The 7,780-nt window shown below is 44.1% G+C and overlaps 1 protein-coding gene across 1 annotated transcript; it reads right to left on the reverse strand.

The window, feature by feature from the left end:
* Positions 1-4,027: 4,027 nt before the first annotated feature.
* Positions 4,028-7,504, reverse strand: LOC123093526 (cell wall protein AWA1). Its single transcript, XM_044515508.1, has 3 exons — positions 7,102-7,504; positions 6,858-6,978; positions 4,028-6,679 (listed from the first exon to the last, which is right to left on the reverse strand). The coding sequence occupies exons 1-3, from the start codon at positions 7,246-7,248 to the stop codon at positions 4,368-4,370; spliced, it is 2,580 nt and encodes an 859-aa protein (XP_044371443.1). The 5' UTR covers positions 7,249-7,504; the 3' UTR covers positions 4,028-4,367.
* Positions 7,505-7,780: the final 276 nt, after the last annotated feature.

Raw genomic sequence — 7,780 nt, forward strand, 5'->3', positions numbered from 1 at the left:
AAAAATTATATGAGACCAGGTCTCACGGGTTACCAAATGAGACCCATTTTGATGGATGACACGTGGCATTTGCAAATCACAAAGCATTTGTCCCATCTTGATGGAGGAAACGTGTAGGTTTACATGTTTTATCAAGATTTTTTTACCTCAGCGTTGCACAGTAATTTTGTCAACGTGGATGCGACGAGGAGGCGCTCTTTGCGCGGCGGTTAATGGGTTAAATACGAGGATGATGCAGATGCCTTTTGGTGTTTTGAGATGCTACTGAGAAGTCTGCATATGCTGCGTGTGCGTGCTCGTCCTCTGCTCAGAGACCGTCAAGGCTCTCGACCTCAGCCAACTATCTGCTAAAGATAACGTGGCAGCCACCAGCTTGTGGTCGCTCAGCATGCGCTCCTTCCGGTTACACAGCAACCACGACAAGATGATCGTGGTGGTCTTGGCTTTTAGGATGGAGGCCTTCTGCTGCATTTTCTCATGGACGGACCGACCAACGCAGCATTCCTAGCTGCAATTTCTTTGTCGTAGAAGCTGAAAGTATATGGCCTGAATTTATATTATAGAGTGTATGTATGAGAACTGATTCAGAATATGTTGGTCATTTGCGTTCTGAAGCTCTTTTCTGTATGATTTCTATGGGAGAGGATGATACATGAGCCAGTAATAATACAACTAAAGTTTGTGAACATATCATTACAAAATGGTTGGCTAGATAATGTATGCATTCTACTATGGTCATTTTTCTTTGTAGCTATACACTTATTTAGAATACTGTACAATTTTTTATATAGCTCATTTTGTTAGGAATGATAGTAAAGCGAGGTATATTTTTCTACTTGTCGATCTTCTATCCCCTATCCACCCTCTTTTCCTCATGTTCCCACTTTCAAAGAATGGACGTGGACCTGTGGGTTATCGAGGGCATTTGGAATACTTTTCTCCCTTGCACGGACATAGCTAATACTCCCTCCGTTCCTAAATATAAGTCTTTTTAGTGATTCTACTATGGACTACATACGAATGTATATAGACATATTTTAAAGTATAGATTCATTCATTTTGCTCCGTATATAGTTTTTTATTGAAATCTCTAAAAAGACTTACATTTCGGAACGGAGGGAGTATAACATAAAGCCAGTACCCAGGCTAAACAAGAGAGTGACTCATCACCCCAACTGCTGGTCGCACCGTAGCTTGAGTATATATGCACGTAATACCGACAAAGTAATAAACATACAGCTTTATGACACGCAAGTCTTTCACTTCTATTTTAGAAAAAAACCGCATCCAAAAGATACATTGGCACCTGACGATCATCATGATAATCAAAATCACGAACATACTAATTCTCATATAGGTTGCTCATCTATCAAAATCATCATAACCCAAAAGAAGAAAGAAAATTTGTGTACCAGATCATCTTGAGATGCAAAGAATATATGCGAACGCCTGTCAGAGACACCTTCCTATCCATTTCCCCAGTAACGCTACTTCGCTCATTTCTATCCGATACCGATATTCACAAAACAGTTTCTTCCTGTAGTTACGTGCTTAAACAAACAAGAAAATAATGTTCCGTCTCATCAGTTGCAGCTTATTAACGACTCCCTGTATGAGAAACCAAATATCAAGCTGGGCAGGGAAGGTGGTTAATATCATCAGTGGTATAGAGGTAACTCTACTCCATGCCCCAGAAGCCCAAATGGCATTTGTTTTTTCTTTTGCAATCAATACAAAAAACTATCACATGATTTGTTAATCAAAGTGATATTATTTTGAGGTCAAGCGTTCAATCCAACATACAAAAAGGAGTAAAGGACAAGCTAGTTCTCACCGCCCAGTCTATATCTACAGCTCTGAATTACTGTGGATAGTGAATAGGTCATGAGACATGAACCCGTGCCCTAATTAGCTCTGGATTATTATGAAACATCACACAGAGACCATGGGTCAACCAAAAAGAACAGTCACATAGCATGAACTGATGCTAATGCAAGCATGACTGCAGCCTATAACATAAATCAATGATCCTTGAGTAAATAACTAAATATGCATATGCAAGCTATCCAAGATCATCTGGAGATGCAAGAATATATGCTCACATCTGTCAGAGATACTTGCCTATGTTGTGATGCAATAATATATGGTAACATCTGTCAGGGACCCCTGTCTATCCATTTTTCCAGTTATGCTACTTCGCTCCTTTTGATTCGATATAGGAAGCAGTTCCTTTTATGGCTAAGTACTAAACAAACAAGAAAACAGGCGCTCGTTCCATCGCATCAGTTGCAGCTTATTAACAGCTCCCTGTATATTTTGGCAAAAAAGGAAACAGCTCCCTGTATGAGAAACCAAATGTCGAACTGGGCAGGGAAGGTAGATAATACCATCAGTGACATATAGGTAACCACTACAGGGTCCAGAAGCTCAAATGGGGTTAGGTTTTTCTTTGGCAATCAATACAAAAAATATCACAGGATGCATTTATGTACTGCGGAATGCTGAAGCTTAAGCACATGGTTTTGCCTTTTCCAAGCTGTTGAAATCTCCCAAATGAATTAAATTTTACCTTTATGTAGAAGCCAGGAAGATCACTGATAATTGTAAAGCAGAAAAAACAGATTTAGTACATGTTCATTTCTACTACATTGCTAGCAAGGCAAAAGAAATAGTTTATGTGTCAAAGCAAATTTAGAACATGTTCCCAACACAAGGAATGAAATCGGGTGGGATCAAAGGTGCCGCGAGTATCAAAGCCTTAACAGTGGACACACCCAGTCAGAGAACAGGACAAATTCTAATTTCAACGAACAAATAATCTAAGAAACTACTCCTGTGCTGCTGTGCTTTACCATATGAAAGGGCGTGTATTCTTGTTGCAGTCATTACCAGTATGGTTGATATCATCCAGTGCTTTATGATTTACGTATCGTTTTTCTTCTAGAAACGCACAGAAGAAGCACTTTAAATGTTTTTCTTCTAGAAACGCACAGAAGAAGCACTTTAAATAGATAAATAGACGTGCACAGTACCTATTTTCAAAGCTCTTCATGGAAGTGCAAGCATTGCAGCAGTTAATGATTGAACAACTTCATGGCGTATTAGACATCCAGGAAGATAACTATATGGCTCAATCCTCTATAGCACTATGCTCCCTAATTTTTTAAGGCCTCACATTCAATTGAGGTCTCCAATTAAAATTGGGTCACTCGATTTTGACTGTGTCAACAATTTCTCAAGGAGTTCTCTAATGCAATTCTTTTAATTTACTATGCTCCTTAATTTTGAAGCTCTCCCGTTCGATTAAGATATTCAATTTTAGAATTGGTTCATATTTTGACTAGATCAACGATTTCTCAAATCAAACGGCAGCAACCGGAATATAAAAACGTATCAATCCCGTACGACCTGTCATAACCTAGAAAAAATAAGCGCCAACATATGATACTATAGCACCAATATAGTACATGCGAACCGAGAAAAATTCCCCATACAATTATGGGTTGATTAGCAGATAACACAGAAACACACCGCGAAAGACCCACCAAAACACCGCATTTATAAGTAAAAAAGAAAACACACTCCCATCATCTCTCCCACTCGCCAAACCAAATATTGCCTCAGTTCCAAAATATAAGCTGTATTCATTTTGTCAAAAGTCAAATTTCTTTAAGTTTGACCAAGTTCAGAGCCAAAATTATCGACTCCCACAATACTAATTATATAAAATATGAAAAAATGATTTCATGATGAATCTAGTGATACCGATTTGATATTATGGATATCGATATATTTCTCTACAAATTTGGTCATATCTTAAAGAGGTTTGACTTTTCAAAAAACTAATCACCGTAAATTTTGAAACAGAGGGAGTACAAAAATACGAAAACCCAACAACACCAATGGCACAGCAAAGCGCGCCCAACCCTTCTAGTATAGGTGAATAACGCAGCAAAATAAACAGGCCATCTTGTATTTTGCAGCAAATGTTCAAGCATGCAAATCTGTAAATGCATAGGCATTGGAGTAGTATCCTGAAACAGAATAAAAACAACTTCTTATTTACAACTCTTGGATTTGATATATCACCCCTGTGAAGAACAGACATCACCACTGTAAGAAACAAACACTGTGGATCTTATCAAACAGCTTTTGGAAATGTACACCGATGTTAGAGAAAAGCATAGTTAAAGCTTCTAAACTAAAGATTGTGACATTTTTTCTCCAATAAAGAAACAACAATCCCGCTGTAAGTTGTCAGAACTCAGAACAATTGGCCCAAGGAACTTCCAACAAATAATAAAACCATCTACAGTGGCAAGCACGGGCTTTACTCCTATCCTAACTCTGCAATGTTGAGCAAGATTTTACCTCTGCGCTTTGCACCTCATCCTATGCCGGGTAAAGTCTGAAACATACTTATATATCTTGCTACACCCAGGCGTCCTGCATTTATAGGGCTTTTCCCCTGTATGAACTTGGAAATGATCAGCCAGAGCCCATGTCCACTTGAAAGCCATACTGCAACCTTCCCATGGACACTTGTAAGGTGCCTCCTCGTTGTGAATGCTCTGGTGGCGTCTCAGATACTTGTGGGATCGAAAATGTTTGCCGCATGACTTGATCGTGCACATGTTCTTCTTGTGGACAGAAAGTTCGGCTCTTTTCTTGAATGTCATGTGGCAGTAGTCAATGTCACATTCAAATCGTCCCTTCCGCTTTTTACCCTTGCTTGAGGCTGAATTGTCCACAAGACCTCTCTTTATGTCGGCGAGTTTAATGTCTGCAGATTCAGCGGTCGACATCGCACTCTCACAAGGAACAGTTATGTCAAATGTCGCCTTTTCCTCACACTGACCATAGATGTCACCATCACCCATTTCAAGTTGGTCTGTCTTTGTTTCTTCCATATCCAGCTTTCTTTTACCTCTGCGCCTAGCATAACATATGACATCAGATCTCCCTGATTTACCAACACTTCTAACAACTACGCCTGATGCACATGAAACACCGGGTGCGTCATCCTGTGGTATTACTTCATCAAAAGCTAGACTCTTGTCTGTAACAGGACAAGTGCTCATGGCATTCACATAACCAACATCTCCCTTGTCGTCTCTAGAAGGTTGCACTTCGGTGGCAACAGACTCTCCTGCATTTTCAATCTGCACATTGGCACTATCCAAATCGCAGTCAAGAGTTTCTGGCTCATTTAAAGCAGCATCACCATCTCCACTACAAGCTTGGCCAGTAACTTCTGGTTCTGAAGCAGCATCGGTAGCAATAGAAACTCCCCGTGTAATTTCCAATTCGGTAGATTCATTTAAAAGAGAAGGACGACCTGTATCTTCTGGTTCGATGGAAACTTCAGTGTCGAGGTTAGCACCTCCTGTAACTCCTGTCTCAGTGACAAGAGAAACTCTTCCTATAAGTCCAGGATGAGTTGTAGCTTCAGTAACAAGTGAACCTAACAGTACTGAATCCATTTCAGCAGTAGATTCATTCGCAAAAGAAGGTCCAATTTTAATTTCTGGTTCTGCAGTGCCTTCATTGTCAAGGGGAGCTCCAGTTGTAACTTCCAATGCGGTGACTACATCTGCTGCCTCAGCTGCAGGTTCACTCACAAGTGAACCTGCCTCTGAAGCCTCTCGCTCAGTAGCAGCTCCATTAGCAAGAGAAACTCTTTCTGGTAGTCCTGGATGAGTTGCAGCTTCAGTAACAAGGGAACATGAGTGTACAAAAGCCATTTCAGCAGCAGAATCATTGGCAGGAGAAGCTTCCATTTTAATATCTGGCTGTGCAACACCTTTGTTGTCAAAGGAAGCTACAGTTGTCACTCTCAGAGCGGCGACTACATCTGCAGCCTCAGTTGCAGTTTTAGCAGCACATTCATTGACAGGAGAAGCTCCCATTTTAATATCTGGCTCTGCAACACCTTGGTTGTCGAGGGGAGCTCCTGGTGTGGTGACTAAATCTGCCGCCTCAGTTGCAGCTTCAGAAGCAGATTCGTCAACAGGAGAAGCGCCCATTTCAATATCTTGCTCTGCGACACCTTTGTTGTCAAGGGGAGCTCCAGTTGTAACTTCCAACGCCATGGCTACATCTGCTGCCTCAGTTGCAGCTTCATAAGCAGATAAATGGATGGTAGGAGCTCCCATTTCAGTATCTGGATCTGCAACGCCTTTGTTGTCAAGGGGAGCCCCGGTTGTAATTCCTGATGAGGTGGCTACATCTGCTGCCTCAGTTGCAGCTTCACTCACAAGACAAAGTCCCCCTGAAACTTCTGTCTCAGCAACAGCTTCATCGGCGAGAGAAGCTCCACTTATAACTTCTGGCTCGGCAATCGATCCACTCACAAGAGAAACTCCCGTTGAAACTTCTCGCCCCCCAACAGCTTCATTAGCAAGAGAAACTCCACTCATAACTTCTGTCTCAGTGATCGATCCACTCACAATCACAAGAGAAGCTCCCCCAGTAACCTCCGGGTTGGTGACAGAGCCATTCGCAAGAGGAGTTGCCACTCCAACCTCCTGCTCAGCAGTAGCTTCATCAACAACATGGGCTCCTTCCATAACTACCGGCTCAGTAGCAGCTTCCCTGACAAGAGTAGTCTCCTCCATAGCTTCCGGACTCGCAGAACCTTTACTCACAGAGATGTCATGGTCTACCTCGCATTCTTGAGCTGGAATCATTTGTAAAACACCAAAAGAACAAATATTTCAAACATTCGTAGCAAGCCAATCATTTTTTTGAATGAAAAGCCAAGCATTCTTGTTTCAAGAATAGAAGCAAGCTACACGTTTTAAGTAGTGAAGTGACCCCCTAGGGCAGTAGGGTGTGGCAGCGTAGAACGCACGCACCTTCCAGGACAGGAGGTCGCTGAGGTAGGCGGGCGCGGTGGTCCTCGTCGCTCTTGAGCAGCTCGCCCTCCGGCTCCAGGCCGGCAATGTGCCCCTTGTGCTTAACCCCGTCCGGAGCAACCTGCGATTCCGCGGAACACACAACCGACCGTAAGGACCCCCGTTCCAGCCGAGTCAAAATCGCCACTTTCCCCATAGGCCGGGGCGATGTAATGCGGATGGGGGAGAGAGGGGGGGTAAGTACCTGCGGGTCGGAGCCGCGGGTGAGCTCGCAGATGGCGCAGTCGTCGGCGGCGGCGTGGAGCCAGGGCGCGGGCTGGGGCGGGGCCGCGGAGGCGGCAGCGGGGGCCGAGTTGGCGAGCAGGCGCGCGGCGTAGCGCCGGATGCGCATGGCGGTGGCCGCGGGGGCGGGGGTGGGACGGCGGGGCGGAGGGGTGGGGAATTTTGGGGGGAGCAGCACCGCGTGGGGAGGGGGAGGGGGAGGGAGAGGGGAAGGGGGAGGGAATTTTCTGGTGGCGTGGCGCGGTGGCTCCTCACGGGCCCGAGCTCCTGCTGGCTGTGGGGGGTGGGGGCTCGGCTCGCTCTCACCGCGGCGTCAGCTAGGGTTGCTGCCGTGACCCGACCAAATTGACGGGGCGCCGTCTGCCTCCTCCAGTGGGTGTGGTGCGGGTGTGGGTGGCCTCCGCGGAGAACGAAGTGCTCTTCTCCTTGTTCCTCTTGGGAAGCCCAACCGCCCGTCGAAACCGGGTGCCACTGAAATTACTCGTATTTTTTTACGTGGAAAGGCGGAAGGCCTGCCCATTTGGTTACGAAAATGCTAAAAATCTGATGTCAGATTTTTAAGGATGACAAATCAAATACTCCCTCCGTTCCATAATATAAAAACGTTTTTGACATTAGTGTAGTGTTAAAAACGTTCTTAT

The sequence above is a fragment of the Triticum aestivum genome, chromosome 4B (assembly GCF_018294505.1).
Source record: "Triticum aestivum cultivar Chinese Spring chromosome 4B, IWGSC CS RefSeq v2.1, whole genome shotgun sequence".
In the NCBI taxonomy this organism is placed as follows: Eukaryota; Viridiplantae; Streptophyta; class Magnoliopsida; order Poales; family Poaceae; genus Triticum; species Triticum aestivum.

What these genes read in the sequence shown, in the direction of transcription:
- LOC123093526 (XM_044515508.1), bottom strand. Translation starts at nt 7,248, where the DNA reads ATGCGCATCCGGCGCTACGCCGCGCGCCTGCTCGCCAACTCGGCCCCC. An exon ending in CCCGCGGCTCCGACCCGCAG is followed by an intron (nt 6,979 to 7,101) that starts GTACTTACCCCC and finishes GCGGAATCGCAG; the next exon opens with GTTGCTCCGGACGGGGTTAA. An exon ending in GCGACCTCCTGTCCTGGAAG is followed by an intron (nt 6,680 to 6,857) that starts GTGCGTGCGTTC and finishes AAATGATTCCAG; the next exon opens with CTCAAGAATGCGAGGTAGAC.